Here is a 21,907-nt window from a genome sequence, read left to right as displayed (position 1 = left end):
CTAAGATTTTTCACTTTGATATCCATTTTATTCTCAATTACTTGGATCCATTCCTTGAATTTCTTCAAAGTTTCATCCTTTGACTTCAAGACATACACCCAAACTCTTCTTTAATAATCATCTATCAAAGTCATGATGTATCTTCTTCCTCCATGTGTTTCTGTCCTTGATGTACCCCAAAGGTCAGAGTGTATATATTGTAGTGGCTTGGATGAAGTGTGCTTGGCTGTATCAAACTTGATCCCCTTTTCTTTGCCCAGAATACAATGCTTACATAAATCCAATTCAGTCACTTTGTCTCCACACAGTAGATTTTTTTTGACAATTCTTATAGACCTTTTTCACTCATGTGCCCTAACCTTAAATGCCACAATTTTGACTGGTCCTTATTTTTTTGGGCCATGGCAGAGCCACCAAGCACGGTGTTACCATTTAGAACATATAATGTGTTCTGTTTGTAGCCTTCATCACAACCAGTGATCCCTTCATTACCTTTAGAGTGTCGTTTCCAAATTTAAAGGTGTATTTTTTTGAATCTAGAGCTCCAAGGGAAATAATATTTCTCTTTAACTCTGGCACGTATCTAACTTTCTGGAGAAGCTTATCTGTCCCATCATGCATCCTCAGTCTGATAATACACATACCCTTGACTTTGCATGCTTTGTTGTTTCCAAGACTCCTTCTTCAATTTCAGCTAGTGTTTCAAAGCAAGATTTTATAGTGCATATATGAAATGAACATCCTGAGTCGAATATCCATTCATTACTTGAGTCAGTGTTTGTTATGGTCAACACTTCTGCAGAATCATACCCTTTTGAAGCTAGTGCAGCTTGTGGTTCTTCCCTAGGTTTCTCTCTAGGCTTCTTTTTTCTATCAGGACAGTCCATTTTGAAATTCTCTTCTTTGTGGCAATGGAAGCACTTGAATTTTGCTTGACTCTTGGATCTTGACCTCTCTCTATGACCTTTATTATTTATTTTTTCTGGTCTACCTCAGGCTGTTAAGATTTTCCCTTGTGATTCAGTAACAGTCTGCAATTTTCTTTCCCGTTCCTTAGATTGTATAGCAGCCTGAACTTTTTCTAATGTTATAGTTTGATCCCTACCGTATAACATAGCTTTTCTAAAGTTTTCATAGGACTTTGGAAGTGCATTCATTAGAATCAGTGCCTTATCCTCTTCCTCCAGTTTCACATCTAAATTTTCAATATCATCTAGTATTTTTATGAATTCACCTATTTGATCTTGAAGATTTTTTCCTGGTTGGATCTTGAAAGAGTACAACCTTTGTTTCATGTATAGACGATTAGCTAGAGACTTAGTCATATACAGACTTTCCAACTTAACCCATACAGCTGCTGCCGTCTGTTGCTTAGCCACTTCTTTAAGTGGTTTATCTCCAAGGCATATGACAATTGCACTATAAGCCTTTTCCATCATAGTCTCTCTGTCCTTATCCTTTACATCTCCAGGTTTCTCCTATTTTGCATTCAGAGCCTCCATTAGACCTTGTTGAATCAAGATAGCTCTCATCTTGATTCTCCAGAAAGAAAAGTCATTCTAGCCAGTAAATTTTTCAATATCGAACTTCATTGATCCCATCATGGCTTGTGTTTCCCACGGACGGTGCCACATGTAATTATTATGATTCTGTTCTATCTATTTATACCAGCAACAATCTTGATCTCGCAATCTCACGTACTATCAATCAAGTTAAAATATCAAAGAGTTCTTATGCCAACGTAAACCAGATCAAATAAACATAGAGCAATTACGTGGTTCGGTCAATAAAGGACCTACATCCATGGGAGAATCGACCACTTGTATTATTGATCTAAAAACAATCCCAACAAGAATTCAATGTACAAATACAGAGTTTTTTTTAATCCGTAAAACACAAATCCACTCAAAGATAATCTAATTCACTCCCTTGAGTTCTTGTTCCTTTACTTATGCCACCCTATGTAATCTTCTACACTGAATCTCCCTTGTTCTTGAATCAATTCCTTGACAAGTTTTATCCTGTAGATTTTCTTGCTCTATCTGCTCTTCGTGTGTATCTGAGTGCATGATTGTTGCATCTCTTTTTGTGTTTGTCCTTGTCTGCCAACCATCGATCACCAATATATATATAGCCATTGATTAGGACAAGTTTGGGCCATTAGTGGGAAGCCAAGAGGAGTGATTGACCTGAGCAATCATCTTAAGCCCACTAACTAGCCCCTACTTTAAGACACAACTCAAAATAACTGTAAGATTAATAGAACCCAATCGAAGAATAGATACCGAAATAAAGTCTTAAACTAGAAGCATCTGGTCACTCTTGCTAGCAAAGCCCTGGTCACTGATCAACCGCTGATCTCTCTCCTGATCCACCTGAAAACATGTCTCATCGAATGTGATGTCCGAGATAAAAATCAAGGACGTGAGCACTAACGCCCATAATGAAAAGTACGAGTACACAAGATTATATAATGCATGAAATATGAAATAATGAATGTTCTAGTACACTGGGATCAATATCGGGAACATCATGCTCAGAACACCGGTGCCACTAGTATGTGTACGTTGTTCCGAAGATACAATGGGTGACACACATACTAAACTCCGATTTTGGACTATCACCATCTTGGGTAAAATCATACACGCTGCTCCGTCGATAAAGTGGATCTCACATGGTACCCGATCGTACAAAGAAACCCTAGGGTTGAACGACCCTAGAAACAACAAGCTATTTCGAAAGAATACAGAGGCTCAATGTGATATGTTAATGTCGCATATGAATCATGAACAGTAATATCATGCATCTCATGCAGATAGTAATGCAACACATAAACATGCATACTCGCTGTCTATCTCAGTCAGGAGTTACGTAGCTCAACTACTGATATTGGTGAACAACTGTTTATAGTCCAAGCTTACAAGGCAAGATCATACCACATCACCAATACTTATCTAAAAAGCCTTAACTAGAATATAGCTACTCCCAATAGCTACTAAGAGTCTAGACTTATACAGGTGCATCCATTGTCAGCCCGGTAATGTCAAAGACCCTGACCCAAGTACAGTTTCGCCACAAGCCCTGTAGCATGTCGCTATCGCCAACTCTCGAGAAGAAGAATAAATCCCTAAGAAGTAGACACTGGCTCGAAACCCATACCTAAAACACACACTAACTATGAGAAATTCGGCCCTTATTTATATACGAAGATCAGACCTTCCGATCGCCAGTTAGGGGATATTCCGAACGCTCTTCGGAGCTTCCAATCGTCCTTCCGATATCTCACTACCGAACGCATGTCTCTGATTGGACAACACACTGATGTCGACACAGTTCTGATCTTCCGAACTATATTTTGGAGCTTCCAAAATCTCTCAAGTGAAATCACCATTCAAAATCCATACTCCGCTCTGACTAATGGACTTCGAAACTTCCGATCGTGGGTTCGGAGCTTTCGAACTCACCCTCTGCTTCCGAACTGTCACGCCCCTTCCGTACACTTCGGAATCACCGATCTTCCTAGCTCACAAGTTCGGACCCTCCGAACCTATCGAGTCTCTGGAACCCTCAAGACCATTTTTGGATGTCCTGAATTCGATTTTCTACTTAATAAAACCAAACTAAGATTCTTTGACCATGTTTAACCATCCTAACATGTTTAGACACCTAATTGCTTAAAATGGAAATCGGATTACTACACTCAATGAGGAAAAAGCTCCCTCGAGCCTTAACTTGAGGCCCGAACAGAGGTCTCGATCAAGCATCCGAATGTGGCATCATTCAAGTTCAACACCACCACAACAAGAGTATACTATGATGATTTCCTCATCGGCGAGGCTGTGACCCCATCAGGCCGGGCCAAGGCTTGGAAAACACTACGCATGAACGTAACGATTGACATTATAGTCGATAAGATCTTGGTTATGCCACGGATAGGGGACAAATTTGTTGTGAAGACGTTGCCTTTGAGTACCTACACAAGAATCACTGGAAGAGTGAGTTTTGCTAATGTTATTCTAAATAGGTGTGTGGTCACTTGAATTGCACTATGGATGTCAATGTAAGTGACCGAACCCAAATTTTTGTATGAATTTGAATAATTTTATGTATTTTATATACAAAAAAAAATATGATTTTACTCTTTCAAAATGTTTTCGAGTTTTAAATCGGCTATATATCTACATATGAAATATCTAGTTACTCCCAAGACCAATCACAACAATTTTTGGGTCTTCATCTAACACTTGAAAAAAAAGCCTCTTAATGTAGTTTAATTTTTTTTTCCATAACATTTTTTTAAATGAAATCAATATAGAGGTACTATTGTCACTCGTATGAGGCAATTGACCATAAAGTCCAACACTTGTAAAAAACAGGTTGATCCATCAACAACATATAAGAACTACATCAAACATGATAGATGAATTGATGTCAGCTGGTCATATTATCTTTGAAGAGAATCAGGTTCAAGCTTAATTTGGTCCGATCACTTCCTTCAAGTGGAAGCATTTTAATGTCATGACTCATAATGACAGCATAAGACTTTCTGTGATGTTGTTCTTCTTGTTGAACTTAAGGATGAGCGGCTTGGTGCTGCTAAAAGTAATATTTTTTGACATAAAAATTAATATTTTTTATTGGTCAAATTATGTATTCATCTCATAAAATTTATTCATAAAAAGATATCATAAGAGTTTTTGTGTTTTAAGAGTTTCTATGAAATTTTAATTATTGGAATGCAATGGTGACGAAATGAGTCATAAAAATGTAAAAAGTTAAACAAAAACAGAAATACTGAGGCGCTCTAATTATTTAAATGCAAAACAATGTAAAGTATTACATCAGTTGAAAAAAATAATCAATCCAAAAAATTACTCAAGAAGATCGATAAATTTCTCACTGCAGTACACAACCAAATAAATTAATTAAACTGTCATAAATACCTCTCTAATGACGTTCATAAAACAAAATTAAGGGATGGCGAAAAAAACAAGAGAAGAAGCAAAAATTAGGAGAAATTATAATTTTGGTCATGTGACTTAATCATTTTTCGATTTTAGTTCTGTAAGTTTTTAAGTTGTAATTTTAGTCCTGTGACTAGTATTTACTCTCACTTTTAGTTTTTTTTTTTTTACAAAAGTGCTGACATAACATTACACACGTCAGCAATGTCCAACATCACATCAATAATTTTCGATCTTATTTGAGCAATTTTCGATAACACATCGTCACTCGAGAGAAAAATGACAAAAAAATGTGAATAGGTACCAACTTACATGATTAAAACTACAAAATGAAAACTCACACGAATGAAAATGATGATCAAGTTATGTATTTTTTCCAATTAATTGAGAATAAAAAAAAATAAAAACTAGCTAGGTTGAGTAACGTTAAATAAAAATTGTATTTTATCTTTTATTTTTGTTTAATAACAGAAATTTGAAAGACTAAAGGGATGGCAAGTGACTGTCCCTGTTTCACCCTAATATTTTTTAAAGAAAAAAAATCAATTTATTCTTAGAGGAAGAGAGGTTAAAAGAAATTGAGGGCACGGAAGCAATGGCCCCAACCGGCCTCCGCCTCTGCATCCATGTCCGTTAAGGGTCTATGAAAGGGTAGTACTAGTAGGTGACGCCGATATGCTCATATCTTTTGTTGATTATGTATTAAATTGTTGGTCCCAGGTGCGGTATCACGAAATAGAAACTATGGAAATTGAAGAATAAATAAACACCAAGATTTACGTGGAAAACCCCTAAAAATTATTTGGGTAAAAACCACGGGCAAGACCAAAAGATTTCACTTTAATATTTAGAGAATTACAACATCTCTCTGTATTTCCAAAGAGACATACACTCTCTTAATACAAGAGAAAACTTATCTCACAAATATATATAGAAATGTATTGGAGAGAAGAAAACACACTCGAGAAAAGAAGAATTGCTCGAGCTCTGGGATGATTTGAAATGCCGAGTGAATGCACCTATTTATAGGTGCAATTCCTCGGTGTGTACAAGAGAAAGGAAATTCAATTATGAACTTCATACACTTGCCGTCCACTTGGCCATATGAATGACCTGCCATATGTTTCTTCAAATTCAAAGTCTTCTGCCTCAATTAATGCAAGTGGCCATCTTTGCCGACATTTCTCCCACTTGAAGATTTGATTGAGAATCAAACACATTTCCACACATCCTTTCAATCTTGCCATTCCCGCTGCTTACGTTTCTGCTAGGCCACTTGAGGATCTACACCACTCGAACTTGTCTGTACTCACTGGCTTGGTCAAAATATCAGCAATGTTATCCTTCGTATGGATTTTCTGCATATCCACACTTCATTCCTCTACTATTTCCTATTCAAAGTGAAATTGAACTCCAATGTGTTTAGTCCTGGAATGAAAGACTGGATTTCTTGCAATGTGCAAGGCACTTTGACTGTCACAAAACAGAGGAATATTTTCTTGTTTGTGCCCAAGCTCCTCCAATAACCTTTTAATCCATATTGCCTCTTTGCAAGCTTGAGTAGCTGCCATGTATTTTGCCTCAGTTGTAGATAATGCCACAACTGTTTGAAGTTTTGAAACCCAGCTTACTGCACCTCCTACAACTGTAAACAGATAACCAGTAGTAGATTTTCTTTTATTTGGATCACCTGCATAATCTGAATCCACATAGCCCCTGAGTGTAAAATCTGATCCTCCAAAACATAATGCAGCATCCGAGGTACCCTTAATATATCTAAGGATCCTCTTAACCATGCTCCAATGCTCTTGTCCAGGATTCGCCATATACCGACTGACTGCTCCCACTTCTTTTGCAATGTCTGGTCTTTTACAAATCATGGCGAACATCAAACTTTCCACTGCTGATGCATATGGTACTCGAGACATCTCCATCCTCTCTGCTTCACTGCTAGGACACATCTCAGAAGATAACTTGAAGTTAATAGGAAGAGGGGTAGAAATTGGCTTACTATCTTGCATGTTGAAGCGCTGCAAGACTTTCTTCAAATAATTTTTCTGGGAAAGCCAAATCTTTATATTACTTCTGTCTCAGTGAACTTGCATCCCTAGAATCTTGTTTGCTAGTCTCAAGTCCTTCATATCAAATTCCCTAGCCAACTGTGCCTTTAATTCTTGGACATGATCTTTGTTGGGTCCAGCAACCAACATGTCGTCCACATACAACAGCAAAATGATATAATCATTATCACCAGACCTCTTGAAATACGCACAAGGGTCTGCACTGAGTCTGTTGTACTCAAGGCTCATGATTCATCTCTTGTACCAACACCTCGGCGCCTATTTGAGACCGTACAAAGATTTGTTCAACCTGCAAACAAAGTTCTCTTTGCCCTTTTCCGCAAAACCTTCTGGCTGGAGCATATAGATTTCTTCTTCAAGATCACCATGAAGAAATGCCGTTTTCACATCTAGCTGTTCTAGATGTTGGTCAAACACCGCACACATTGCCAATACTACTCTGACTATTGAAAGTCGAACCACAGGAGAAAATATCTCATTGAAGTCAATACCTTTTTTCTGAGCATACCCTTTGACATCCATTCTCGCACGATACCATTCCACTTGGTTATTGCCATCACGCTTGATCTTATAGACCCATCTGTTACCGATAGCTTTCCTCCCTCGTGGTAGTGTAACAAGATCCCATGTTTTGTTCCTGTCCAATGCTTCCAATTTTTCCAGCATCGCTGTCATCCACAGGGATACATCCGAGCTTTGAGTAGCCTCATGAAAACTCGATGACTCACCATCCTCTGTTAATAGAATTTATGCAATGTTGCTTTCAGTGACATAATCTGAAAGCCAACCTGGTGGTCTTCTCTCTCGAGTTGACTGCCTTACTTTGGAAACCTCTGACTCAACTGGTTCTTGTTCCTCCTGCTCCGGTACTGCTTCACAAGAAACTTAATCTTCATCTGTATTATTTTCCACCTGAATGATAGTAGTTTCTGAATTCAGTGTGCCTTTGTCTCCCTTCACTTTATCTTTCTCAAAGATAACATCTCTGTTGATGATAAGCTTGTGGACAGCAGGATCCCACAAGCGAAACCCCTTAACTCCATCAGCATAGCCCAATAAGATACATTTTCTTGATTTGGAATCCAACTTCGATCTTTCTTGTTCATTGTACAACACGTACACCAGATTTCTAAATGTATGTAACCAAGAATAATCAGCTGGCTTGCCAGTACATACCTCCATTGAAGTCTTTAAATCAACCGCCACTGAAGGAGAACGATTGATGATATAAGAAGCGGTTTTGACTGCTTCTGCCCAAAATGACTTGGCTAGACCCGCAGTACTCAACATGGCCCTTGTTCTGTCCAACAAAGTTTTGTTCATCCGCTCTGCCACTCCATTCTGCTGAGGCGTATAAGCTATTGTAAACTATCTTTTGATGCCCTCGTGATGACAAAATTCATCACTGGTATATTCTCCTCCATTGTCAGTCCTCAAACACTTGATTTTCTTGTCAGAATCAAGTTCAACTCGCGCTTTAAAAACTTTGAAGACTTCGAAAACTTTTGACTTATTCTTGATTGGATAGACCCAACATCTCCTAGAGAAATCATCAATAAACGAGACAAAGTATCTCGCTCCTCTTAGGGACACCACCGGTGCTTGCCAAACATTAGAATGAATCAGCTCCAATATGCCTTTGCTTTTGGCAGTAGATGTGTCAAACTTTAATCTGTGTTGTTTACTTGTAACACAATGCTTGTTGTGAAAAATTCCTCGCAAGCGTACGAGCGTCAAGTTTTAATATAGTGATAAAATCAAGTATCGATCCCTCAGGGAGTAAAATGAAAATAATAGTGCTTGTAATTAGAATAGTCCAAACTTTATCTAGAAAATAAATAATCAAGAATTTTGCAATTAAAATAAATAATCAGTTGATTTTAGATAGCACACAAACAACTTTCAGGAATAATCAATCAGAGAAAATGGTCTAGAGGTATAGATTTCGCCTGGTTTCAACAACAATCAATCCTAATTAATTAATCTTCATGAATTTCAAAGAATTAATAGCCAAGAACACTTACGTGTATTATTCCCTCTCCCGAGTGTCAAATAAAATATATCAACTACAATTCAATTCCAATATCCCTATTAAGAATTTACTTGCAGTGATCAATTCAAAACAATGTTCTCTTTAAAAGCTCTGTTAAAGTTATAAGCTCTCCCGAGTCAGATAAACAATTAACAGTGTATTTTTCAATGGTCCTATTCAAAATCTCCTCTCCCGAGTGCCAGATTTCAAATAAATATTACAAATCAATTATTGATCAGATAATTGAAAAGACAATCAATTCTAGAAAAAACAATTAATCTAGAAGAAATTCAATTCAATAAAATCAAAAATTCAAGAAAGTGTCTACACCAGGTTCCATCCGACCTCTAGACTCTAAAAAATTAGTTCATAATAAAATTCTGAAAACAATAAATAAATAATCCAAACATATTCAGAATAAAATAAAAGATAAAAAAAACAAATTCGTCGTCGATGCCGTGTCCGGTCGATCAAACTCCGTCTTCGTTCTTCACGATGAAGCTTCCAAAATAAAATAAAAGTCACGATCAAATCTCTGATTCCTCAGTAATTGTTGTGGCGGCTCCCCTCTCTAATCAGATGAAAAAATTGCCTTTTATATCGCATCTCAAAAGCCCACTCAAAAGCCCACAAAATATAGAAGTTTCCTTCCGATTAAAATTTCCAAACTCAGGCTTCGCGACAAGCGCCCGCTCTAGAAATCATGCGCGCGCGTATAGGCCTCTGTTCTCAAGTTTCTCACCTTCCCAAGAACTTGAGCGATAGCTCTTCTTTGAGCGCTAATGGGAAGCGCTGATCTTTGGCCCAATAATATGGACCAACACTATTCATCTTCTTTGTCTGTACGTTTCTTTTCTTCTCTTTTCTTCTTTCTCTTCTAAACTTCTTATTTTTCTCCTCAAAATTCCATAATTCACAAAATCTCCATAATTTCCTACAATCACAAAAACAACAAAACACCCACATAAATCTGCTCGAAACAAGCAATTAACAATTAAAAGCATATATAAATTAAGTGTATAAAATACACTTATCAATGCTCACAAAAGGGTAGATTCACTTTTGTAAGCCCCGACAACAGCTTCCTTTTAGAGAGAATCTTCATTCCTCGTTCTAACATATGCCCGAGCTTTCTATGCCACAACACTGTTGATTCTTCTGCTGAACCAATTGATGCAACAGCTAGTTCCGCCTCTTTGTGTGTTTCCCCCAACAATACATACAGATTTGCAGCAACTTTTTCCGCCTTCATAACCACAAGCACGCCTTTCACAATCTTTACGATCCCTTTCTCGATACGAGTTTTGCACCCAATATCATCCAATTGCCCCAAAGACAAAAGATTTTTTGTCAGGCCCTTCACATGTCCTACCTCCTGTATGGTGCGAATAGTGCCATCAAAAATTTTAATTTTGATGGTACCGACCCCAGCGATTTCCAAGGCATGATCGTTTCCCATGAATACAGATCCTCCTGAGACTGGTTCATACTGCTCGAACCATTCTCTCCTTGACTTCATATACCACGTCGCTCCTGAATCCATAATCCATGCATCACAAAATCTGTGTCTGCCTTCCGCAACTGTTGCTGCTTCGCTGAATAATATTTTACCACTGCCTGAAGTATTGGCCACATTTCCTTGAGATCCCTTATCGATGCTCCTCGTACACTCTCTCTTGAAGTGTCTTTTACCGCCACATTTAAAGCAGTAAATATTCTTCTTCTTACTTCTTGACTTGGATCTACCATATCTGTGGCTTCCACTAGAGTCACGCTCCGTCAATCTTCCTCTCGTCATCGGTAAAGTATCTGCTTGCTTCGAAGTTACCAACCTATCTTCCTTGTTCTTTCGACGACTCTCTTCTCCAAGAACAACAGTTAAGACGTCGTCAAAATTTAAATTATCCGAAAGAACATTGTTGGTAACGTTGATGATGAGCTGATCGTATGAATCCGGTAGACTTTGAAGTAGAAGCTCCACACGTTCTTTTTCCTCTATTTTATGCACCATAGACGTGAGCCGAGAAAATAGAGTATTCAATGTGTTGATATGGTCGGTCATCGATGAGGATTCCGTCATCTGAAGAGTATAAAGCTTTCTCTTTATAAAAATCTTGTTGTGTAGTGACTTGACCTCGTACAATTTTGCCAAAGTATCCCAAATAACTTTTGCGCTTTTTATTTCAAAGATACTTGACAAAACTTCATCTACTATAGCCAAGTGCAAATTGGCAACAACATTGTGATTCATTTCATTCCACTTTTGATCATCCGTGATGTCCGTCGGCCTATCTCCAATAGCTGCCAAGCAACGCTCCTTTGTTAGAATTGCTTGTACCTTTAATTTCCACAGCAAAAAATTGCTCCCATTGAAATTTTCTATCTCGTATTTTGCCGACATCTTGACTACAAGAATCTTACCTTATAAAATCTTCAAAAAATATTTTCTGATGTGGAAGATCAGTCACAGCTGCAACCACAGAGCATGCTCAGAATTTTAAGAAATTTTATGCCAAGACTCTGATACCACTTGTTGGTCCCAGGTGTGGCATCACGAGATAGAAACTATGGAAATTGAAGAATAAATAGACACCAAGATTTACGTGGAAAATCCCTAAAAATTATTAGGATAAAAACCACGGGCAAGACCAAAAAATTCCACCATAATATTTAGAGAATTACAACCTCTCTCTGTGTTTCCAAAGAGACATACTCTCTCTTAATACAGGAGAAAACATATCTCACAAATATATATAGAAATGTATTGGAGAGAAGAAAACACACTCGAGAAAAGAAGAATTGCTCGAGCTCTGGGATGATTTGAAATGCCGAGTGAATGCACCTATTTATAGGTGCAATTCCTCGGTGTGTACAAGAGAAAGGAAATTCAATTATGAATTTTCTTCATACACTTGCCGTCCACTTGGCCATATGAATGACCTGCCATATGTTTCTTCAAATTCAAAGTCTTCTGCCTCAATTAATGCAAGTGGCCGCCTTTGCCGACATAAATTAATATAGTTATTGATCGTTAAACAATTTTAACAAAAAAATTGTTTTTTATACGATACGATATGTGTCAAGCTTCGGCTTCAAAATATTTGAAATTAGGTTTATGAACCAACATATACAAGATAAGTTACAGAGCCACAGGGGTCCTTGGTCCTTGCAAAAATACTACAAAGATGGGATTGACATTAATGAGACTGAGAATTATTATCAGTGTCCAAGTTATGAAAATATTGCATGCATGTTTGCACTTTGAGTATCCAATGCCAATATGCCATATATACCTTTATACATTTAATATAAATATAATATATATTTATATATATGTGTGTGTGTGTGTATTGCCCCGGGAGGATTTGGTCCAAACTTTAGTAGCTCATTTAAGTTTGTGGGTTCTAGAAATTTAATATTTTTCAAAATTGCAGTTGTGAAGAGGTGGAGACTTTATTTAAGGTGGAAACCAGTGGTAATTATTATTATTTTTCAAATTTCAGATATTAGAAATCAAAATCTTGCTACAATTAACTCCCGGATTTTCTTGGGAGCTTCAACTATCACCAAAATCTTCATGGTTATTCGAAGATTTGGTTCAACGAGCAAAAATAAATTGAATCTTTAAGGTCATTACGGTTCAATAAAATGGATGAAGCGGAGAAAAAAAATAAGGGTTGCTAAATTTTCGACAGTAATTAAAATAACTTGAGAAAATCTTGGGGATATATGTTTTGCGTAAATGTTAAATGTTTGATTCATTAGAAGGGTCGAGAAAATACTTGTTTTATTAATGATTAAAAGAAAAGATAAAATATTGGGGACACATTTTAGAATGTTGTGGAAGGAGAAGTGATCTATGCAGTTTGAAAAATATTACCCATTTAAAATTCTCGATCTTGAATATATCTAAACCCAATCACGTATTAATAAGGATGTAAATGAGTCGAGTCAAACCGAATATACAAACGGTATCATGTTCGAGCTAATGGTTAGCTCGTTTAAAATATATAAAGACTCCATTATCAAGCTCAATTTAAGCTTTTATCATGAGCCCAAGCTCAAATTTTTTTGGGGGTAATTAGTAAGCTTGTGAATATCTCGAGCTTGGTTCATTAGTAGCATGTTTATCATATTTAACGAGTGTAACTCGAGTTTGTCTCGTTAAGCAAGCTCGAAAAGTCGTTAAGCGGGCTCTTTAAACGAGCTTGTTTTTTAGCTTGCCAAGCATACATCTGAGCTCGAATTTCAATTTTATTTGAGTTGGTTAAAGATAGAATTTAGCTCGAGCATATAATAGAATTCATCTCCATAAATTAATTCTAAATTAAGACAGAAAAGAGTAAATTATTTCATAAATTACCAAAAAGACATACCTAATAACTTAAAAATATAAACTCAGCACATCATTGAACATACCAACTTCGAAATACCAAATAAAAATAATACTACCATAAAATCATTATTAAATATCTTACAATACAACTATAAGCGAGCTTGCGATCCATTTAAACCAGCAGAGCTCGAGAGCCTATTAACGAACATGTTAGCGATCTCACGAGCCAAATATTCTTAAGTTCAAGCTTGGCTTGATAAAATTATCGAGCTTGAAATAAAGCCCGGGGTCGGCTCGATAAGATTGATAAACAAACTCGAATGAGTTGTTTACCAAGAAGAATTCTAAATAGCTCGTAAACAGTTCGATTCATTAATATCTCTACACATATGCATGTTATATAAGTTTTTAAAGTGATTTAACATTCTCAAGCATAAACAACATGATTTGTAGAGTATGTTTCTTGTGAAACGATTTCACGTATTTACATCCGCGAGACGAATCGATCTGGTTCATATCTTGACAAAAAATAATATTTTTCCATGAATAAGATCGAACAAAAAATCTGTCTCAAAAAATAACAAATGACTGCATTATACCGTCTCATAGAAATTTTTGTGTTAGGTGTGACTTGGATAGAGGAAAGAGTTTGTCATCGAAATCATTCTATTTAATTAAGAATCTTTCTCCTTTAATATTCAACTCTTAATTAATTTGATGAAACACGTAATAAAATTATATTAAAACCCATAATATTTCTTTTCAAATCTTTAATCTATTTTTTTATCTTAATTAATTTGATGAAACACATAATAAAGTTATATTAATCCCATAATTTTTCTTCTCAAATCTTTAATCTATTTTTATCAATATTTTGAAATTCGATAATATATATATAGCGTCCACTGCAACTTTCGCATCAAGTTCAAAAGTTCAAAACCTTCTTTAGCCTCAAACTTCGAAACCATGAGAGGGCTTCAAAGAGTCCTTTGGCTTCACCATCCTACGCACTAACTATGCCATTAACAAGACAAGTTCGACATCTCACGAATATACCATGCATATTCATCCCGTACAACCCAACCCAATCTTCTTATTCCCCAAGAGAAAAACGCAGCATCGATCCACATTGCACCAATTGACAGAATATCAGTTTGCTGGTTTATGCCATACAGTACATACTAGTCCGTATTTCCATGAGTCATCTGCTTGGCTCCCTTCCAATCACACAAGTGCTCTTGTGCAAACCTCGATCATTGTTGTACTCGAATTTTTGTTGCATTTTTTGTCATTTCGCTGCCGCCAAATACATATATATAAGATATATCATTTAAACTTAATTTGATTTCCCATAATCATCCAACTTAATCAGCCAATTTAATTATAATTAATTTATTTAAAAAAGATAAATTAAAAAAAAAAATTTTATTAAAACTACTAACACCACCATTACTTATAAAATTAACTAATTCAAGTAATTATAATTTAATTTATTTAAAAAAGAGAAATTAAAACATTGTTGATATATATATATTACGTATCGATAGAAGCATTAATGAACGATCTTTTGCAGTGAAGAATGGCGCCTTGAATCCCATCCTGCACCTGCAACAGCGAGTCATCGCGGCGGTTGCAGGCCATCTTATTCTCCGGCGCCGCCGCCACGACTTCCGGCGCCGACCGACTCTTGCCGGATAGAAGCCCCATCTGCATCCATTGCATTGGACTGGTCTTCACCGCCGCTTCCACTACCTTCAACGTCCCATCCTTCACTTTCTCCGCACCTGCAGGCATGTTTAACTTCAGTTTAGCCTTGGAAATACGTACGTACAAAGGCTTCACCATTTTCAAGTAGTGTTGTTGCTTTGATTTTCTGTCTTGATCTTCAACTCCATTTTCACCATGATTTCCTTGGGTTTTAATTGGCATGTTCTCTGTTCGTTCTTCAGGCTTAGATTTCTTGAGCTTGAGCAGGACTACACCAAATTTTGCCGCTGATTTCAGCACAGAAACTGGGAATTTACATGAGTTGTGGTCAGAATCAATATTATGCTGTAAAACATGAGTTGAAGAGTCGATGGGAACAAATTCTCCATTAAACAAGCTGAGCTCGTCGTCTGAAGTGGTGACTGTGGAGTAGTTCATAAGCTTTGCTTCCTTTTCATGATCTGAGTCGTCTTCTACATAACACGATCCATTAATTTCTGGTTTTCGAGATTTATCTTGATCATGTACTTGAGGGAGCTGGGTGGTGAATTCCAGATCAAAATACGGGGGGCCGTCTTCTCCGTCTGAGGAGTATGGACTTACGGCGGCGGTGATGATGGTGTTGGCGGAGTCGCCGCCTTCCGCACAACCGCCACGCAGCTGTTTCGCTAGTAAACAGAAAGCTTCCATTATTCGAAGCGACAGACAGTGTACGTCTTAAATGAGATGAGGGGAATGGGATTAAGTGAGAAGGACAGGCCAGGCGTTTCTTTTTTTATAGATCTATTTTCATTTATAAAATTTAAAATTTATGAAGCTAAGTGGGACAAGATTTTATTTAAAATTGTAATATATTTTGTTTTTTACAAAGAAAATGTAGAATATTTGTGGAATTTTAAAAAATAGTTGAAAATGTAGAATATTTGTGGAATTTTAAAAAAATAGTTTCACCGTCTTTGAAAAATTAGTTATTACAAAGAGTTTGACTTTAATTCACAGTTTAATTTATCCGATCGTGACATAAGATATATGTTGAATTTTTTTTAAACAAATCGCATGCATTTCAAAAATTAATTATTATTATAAACAATTTACAACTGAAGCAATATTATTTTTCATGATATATCATCACACACACCAATATCTAAACATTTTTTTCACACTAATAAGTAGAAAGTGTTTGAGATTGTTTGTACGTACTTTCATAAATTTGTAAATTTTATGAAAAAAAAACTCAAAAAATACTTGCTAAAAACAATCTCAAACATTACATCGGTTACTCAAAAGTTCTATTTAAAGCAATATTCTCAAACACTACGTTAGTCATTTAATTTAATTAATATACTTAATTTGACTCGAATACTCTTACTTAAACAATTTGATCTCGAATTAACTTGAATCGAATCGATTCTATAATCTTTAAGTGGCCATTGTTTTGATCTAGACTATCGTCCAAAAAGAAATTGATGCAAAATGGAATTATTGATCAAAAAATTACAAGAGTTGGGCACAATGGGGACAATATAATGTCTTCATAAACATTTAACTTTGTGTAAATGTTTTCAAGTAATGTCAGGATAGTCATGTGATGTTGCAGATTGTGACTCACCGAAACTTCTAAAATCAATTTATTGCAATTCACGGGATTTTTATGAAATAGAAGGACCAATCTTTTAATTTTATTCAGAATACACATATAATTCCTTTCACTTAATTAAAATTAATTATTACCTACACTGGATAACGTGGACATATTATACGGTACGTGAACTTTATAATATTGTCCCGAAATCCGCTTTACGTAGTTTAAATAGTTAAGCATGTTTTAAACAACTTATTATGTATTAAGATATTTTAACATGATAAAACTATGTGGAAAACGAATTTAAGATGTCTGAAAATGATCTGTAAGCTCGAGTAGTTCGGAACCACCGAACCTAGACCAAGAGACTTCGGAAGGTCCTAACCAGTTTGGATGGTGATAGTCGTGTTTGTGTTGCATATTTTAATATTATTCTATTGTTTTTTTTCATGCATTTATATGTTTTAATTAAGTATTTTATTCATATTTCATGCATCCTGTCTTCATAACATGCTCCCGGGTTTATTGTGTAGGATGTAACATTTTGGCAGGAAAATTGAGTCAGAAGTTTGGCCGCTCGATCTGCATACTTTCATCGATCGAGCGGGCGTCATGGAACAAGAAAGATTTCGAGACAGAGTTTTACCCGCTTGATCTGACATATTCAACCGATCGAGCGGCCAGAAGAAGAAAATCAGGAGTAGAAATAGAGTTTTGCTCGCTCGATCTGTCAAGTTCAACCGATCAAGCGAGCTGCGCAGTTCGAAAAATAATCTTTAATTTAGGAAATTTTATTTTTAAGGACTCTAGTCTTTTATTAGGTCATTATTCTGATTTTCACCATTTTTAATCAGACTTGGACGCGTAGAACGTGAAGAACTTCTTTGGTGGCTAGGTTTTCTCTTAAATTTTCTTAGATTTCTTCTTTTCTTTTGATTTTTCTTTAGAATTTCATGAATATTTGTGGCTAGGTTCTAGAACTTGGTTGAGAAAGAAAAACCCTTGAATTTATTCAATTTGTGAGATTCAAATTTTTTATTGTTTAATTCCAATTGAGTATCAAGAATTGTTTGAAATTGATTGTCATGCTTGTGTGTTTGATTATTGGATTGATCACCTGATGATTTTTCATACAATATATTTCTAAATTAGAAATCAAATCCGTAATTATTTGATCTCTCTAATTTGTGAAGCAACTGTAATTAATAATTTTTCGCTTGTGAATTTATTAATTTGTAGGAACAACGATTGATTAGATTAAATTCATCCTCTTGTGTATGTGTTGTCTAGGTTCATCAGTTTTACTAGTTTGCATGGTGCCTTGAATTTAAATCTAATAGCTTGTATTGAGTTATTTCATTGTTAAGGGTTAATTTAAAACGCTTGTGTCTAGTTAACTAAAATTAAGGTGAAATAGGAATTAAGTTTCCAATGGTGAATATTCAATGAGAATTAATTATTTTTAGATAATCGATGATCGAATGAATAATTTCAAGGGTGCAGTCGACTGATACCAAAGCTTGTCTTAATTGATTTCTTCGATATAATTTTTATTCTCGCATGCTAGTTGGTAAATTATTTTTAATTTCTTTTAATTAATAGTAGTTAATTTCAAAAGCCAAACCCCCATTTATTTATTTTTAGAATTTTAAGGAACACTAATAAATTTTACTTTTCTCGTGGGAATGATCTCTACTCTCGCTACTACATAATTTATTTATCTGATTTGAGTTGGGTAATTGGGCGTGACACGACTGAGCGATACCAAATTTTGGCGCTGTTGCCGGGGAAGGCGTTTAATTTATTTGTGTTCTTGTTTTTATTTTTATTTCTATTCTTTCCCCTAGTGCTTCTCTTGTTTGTTCATGCTTGCTGGTGAATCTTCAGAAGAAGAATAATTTCCCTACGATTCTGAGATTGACAGAACTTTTCATCGACGGAAGAGGGAAGCTCGAGGATATTTGAAGAGGAAGAAGAGGTTCCATTTGAAGAACCTGAAGAAGAGATGGCTGCCAACGCGAATCTAAGCTTGAGACAACTGGGCACTCCTGATTTAAACCAGCAGTCTTTATGCATTACTTATCCCACTCTGGAAGCTAATGTTACATTTGAGTTAAAATCCGGATTAATTCACTTATTACCTTCGTTTCATGGCCTTGCAGGTGAGGATTTCCACAAGAACTTGATGGAATTCCATGTGGTATGAACGAGCATGAAACCCCATGGAGTAACAGAGGGGCAGATCCAACTGAGAACCTTTCCATTTTTGTTGAAGAATGCTGCGAAGGATTGGCTATATATACTACCTACCTCTTGGATCCATCGAAACCTGGACTGCAATGAAGAGAATTTTTTTTGAGAAATACTTCCCAGCTTCTAGAGCAGCAAATATCAAGAAGGAGATTTATGGCATCAAACAACAGATAGGGGAATCACTTCACGAATATTGGGAGCGGTTCAAAAATCTCTGTGCTAGCTGTCCGCAACATCAGATAAGTGAAAATCTTTTAATCCAATATTGCTATGAAGGTTTGTTGCCTCATGACAGGATTATGCTAGACGCGGCCAGTGGAAGAGTGTTTGTAGATAAAACACCGCAAGCTGCAAGGAACCTAATAGAGAACACGTTCGCCAATTCCCAACAATTTGGCACCAACAGAAGTGATCATACACCAAGACGGAATAACGAGGTAAATGTTTCTTCCCTTGAGCAGCAATTGATTGAACTGACATCTCGTGTGCGCCAAATGGCTGTAGGGAATGGACAAACTGCAAAAGCATGTGGAATTTGCGCTAAAGTGGGACATGCAACTGACATGTGTCCCACTCTTCAAGAGAAATCGGTCGAACAAGTGAAAGCCACTGGAGGATTTCCCGGTCCACCACAACAGAAGTATGATCCTTATTCCAACACATACAATCCAGGTTGGAAGGATCATCCCAATCTTAGGTACGGAAACCCTCCGGTGAATCAGCCTACACCTCACGTGCAACCGAATAATCAAGCATACAGGCCACCATATCATCCTCCACCACAACGTCCTCAAATTTCAGCACCTGGTGAGTTTTTAGAAAACATTGTCAAGGATCTTCCAACTAATATGTTAAATTTTCAACAGGAAACGAGAGCAAGTATCCAGAACTTGAACACTCAGGTGGGACATTTGGCAACCGCAGTTAACAGGTTGGAAGCACAACATTCTAACGGTTTACTATCTCAGACTGTGCTGAATCCAAAAGAAAATGTAAGTGCAATTACCTTGAGGAGTGGAAGAGAGATGAAGGTTTAAGAGACAGTAGTGCAAGCACCGGTAAAGAACAAAGAATCTAAGGTAGAGGAGAGTGAGCCAATTCAGAAAGACACACCAAAAGGTAAGTTTCCTCCCCTTTCTGAGTATAAATCCATACCCTCGTTTCCCCTTGCGTTGAAGGAGTTAGGAAGGATGAGAGCATTAAGGGGTTGTATGAAACTTTTTGTAGATGTGAGGTAAATATTCCCTTGTTAGATGCTATTAAACAAGTACCTCGTTATGCTAAATTTCTAAAATAATTGTGTACTGCGAAAAGAAAACATAAATTGAAGGGATGCCAGAAAGTTGAATCAGGAGAACAAATTTCTGCTGTGATTCAAAGAAAAATACCCACAAAATGCAAGGATCCAGGTATGTTTTCGATTCCTTGTAAGATAGGAGATGTTCAGCTTGATACGGCCATGTTAGACTTAAGAGCATCGATTAATGTCATGTCATACTCTGTTTATGGTTCCTTAAAACTAAGGCCTTTGAATGAAACGACAACTGTTATCCAGATGACTGATAGATCAACTATTTATCCTATGGGTGTGATAGAGGATGTTCTTATGCAAGTTGGTAATTTGGTTTTTTTTGCTGATTTTTATGTTCTTGATATGCAAAACAATGATTTGAAGAGCCCAATTTTGCTAGGAAGACCATTTTTGAAAACTTCAAACTCCATCATAGATGTTAATAATGGTACTCTCACTATGAAATTTGATGGGAAAATTGTGAAGTTTAATATTTTTGATACCTTGAAAATTCATAGTTGTGAAACTATTGTTAATACTCTTGATGTCATTAATCACTTGCCACAAAAAAACAAGGAATTTTTGAATGGGGATAAGTTAGAGAAAGTTGTTGCAAAATATGCTAAAAACTCCAATGATAAGATTTTTCCTTCTGATTTACAGGCACCTCGAATTGAGCAAAACCTTCCTCCAGATAGAGACACAGAAATACCCATGAAATCCAAGGAGAAGCAGCATGGACTGAAACTAACTGCAAAAACTCTCAAGTGGGTGAAGGTGGACAAGACAACTAGATATGAACCAACATGAGCATCAGAAGCATATAATCGGACCAAAGACTGTAAACAAAGGCGTTGGCTGGGAGGCAACCCATTGTTCTTTCCTTTCATTTAGTTTTTACGTTTTATTTTCGTTGTTTTCAGAACCGAGTGCCGCCACATCCGCAGTCCAAGTTTCAATATGATTCTTGCGTTATTCCGTCAGACATCGAAGAGGACGACAACACCAACACTTGAACCAGGGGAGTTCTGTTTTTCATTTGCATATCATTGTCCTTTTGTTATTTGTGTTGTTGTGTTTGTGTTTTTTTTGTTTCTGAAGCATTGAGGGCAATGCTTTAGCTAAGTGTGAGGGGTGCATTTATTGTTTGACATTTTGTTTTGTTTCATATCTGCATATAGTTCATGCATTGTCTTGTTTGTGTTTTTTGTTTGTTTCGTATGCATAAGTAGAGGATGGAGATTGTTAGTCTATGATGATGAAGTTGGGAGATATTGAATTTTTGTAACAATTTTTACTCTTGATTGAATATGAGAAACCATAGGTTGTTTGGTGAATACTTTAAGCACGCATGTTTAACCAGTGAATTGTAGCGATATATTAGATGATGTTGATGTATGTTGGACCATTGCACGACAATAGGTGTTTGTGAAACTTGATAGTTTCTTGAATCTCGATGATCTTGTTGATATGACATATACAATCTTGGGCGCACCTGTTAATTTTTATGAAAATTTTGTGAAAATAAATTAATTCCATCTGGGCTTGGAATGTGATTGAAATTCTAGTCACTATTTCATAGCTAAGTTGCGGACCTAATGAAATTGTAGTTCCATCCAGGCTATAGACGAGTGGATTGAAATTTGAATTCTATCTAGTTA

General features: G+C 36.3%; 2 protein-coding genes across 2 annotated transcripts; one reads left to right on the top strand and one right to left on the bottom strand.

Moving 5' to 3' along the window:
* Nucleotides 1–14,631: 14,631 nt before the first annotated feature.
* Nucleotides 14,632–15,828, bottom strand: LOC140865591 (uncharacterized). The gene is made up of 2 exons (XM_073270272.1): nucleotides 14,951–15,828; nucleotides 14,632–14,709 (listed from the first exon to the last, which is right to left on the bottom strand). Exons 1-2 carry the CDS (start codon nucleotides 15,808–15,810, stop codon nucleotides 14,667–14,669), a joined length of 903 nt encoding a protein of 300 aa, XP_073126373.1. The 5' UTR covers nucleotides 15,811–15,828; the 3' UTR covers nucleotides 14,632–14,666.
* A 2,879-nt stretch (nucleotides 15,829–18,707) lies between these two features.
* On the top strand, nucleotides 18,708–21,262 carry LOC140860610 (uncharacterized). The gene is made up of 5 exons (XM_073263613.1): nucleotides 18,708–18,864; nucleotides 19,232–19,579; nucleotides 19,628–19,986; nucleotides 20,286–21,023; nucleotides 21,170–21,262. Exons 1-5 carry the CDS (start codon nucleotides 18,708–18,710, stop codon nucleotides 21,260–21,262), a joined length of 1,695 nt encoding a protein of 564 aa, XP_073119714.1.
* Nucleotides 21,263–21,907: the final 645 nt, after the last annotated feature.

Source organism: Henckelia pumila, chromosome 4 (genome assembly GCF_033568475.1).
Source record: "Henckelia pumila isolate YLH828 chromosome 4, ASM3356847v2, whole genome shotgun sequence".
Lineage (NCBI taxonomy): Eukaryota > Viridiplantae > Streptophyta > Magnoliopsida > Lamiales > Gesneriaceae > Henckelia > Henckelia pumila.
This window is presented reverse-complemented; position numbering and strand designations above follow the sequence as displayed.